This window comes from Eurypyga helias, unplaced genomic scaffold, assembly GCF_000690775.1.
Source record: "Eurypyga helias isolate BGI_N326 unplaced genomic scaffold, ASM69077v1 scaffold38832, whole genome shotgun sequence".
In the NCBI taxonomy this organism is placed as follows: Eukaryota; Metazoa; Chordata; class Aves; order Eurypygiformes; family Eurypygidae; genus Eurypyga; species Eurypyga helias.
The window spans coordinates 1-224 of NW_010234705.1; the positions used below are offsets into that span (position 1 = coordinate 1).

At 71.9% G+C, this 224-nt stretch overlaps 1 protein-coding gene across 1 annotated transcript in view; it reads left to right on the forward strand.

The window, feature by feature from the left end:
* Nucleotides 1-3: 3 nt before the first annotated feature.
* Nucleotides 4-224, forward strand: part of LOC104505816 (cytochrome c oxidase assembly factor 7) — a gene marked incomplete at its 5' end in the record, with an annotated part of 1322 nt that continues 1101 nt past the window's right edge. The window contains one exon of the mRNA XM_010146530.1: nucleotides 4-79. Within this exon, the coding sequence (XP_010144832.1) occupies nucleotides 4-79 (76 nt within the window). The remainder of the gene's footprint in view (nucleotides 80-224) is intronic.

Consider the following 224-nt stretch of genomic DNA (forward strand, 5'->3'; position numbering starts at 1 on the left):
GTGCTGCGCGACAACTGCGAGGTGCACGGGCACAGCGAGAGCTGCTACAAGCTGGGCGCCTACCAGGCCGTCGGCAAAGGTGAGCCGGTGTCCTCCCCCGCTGCGGTGTCCCCTCCGGCCCGGTGTCCCGTCGGGACTCCCTTTCCCGCCCTCTGAGCCCTCCGGCCCGGTGCAGCACAGAGGACGCCGGGCTGTGGCAGGCCCGCCGGCAGCGGTTCACTTTG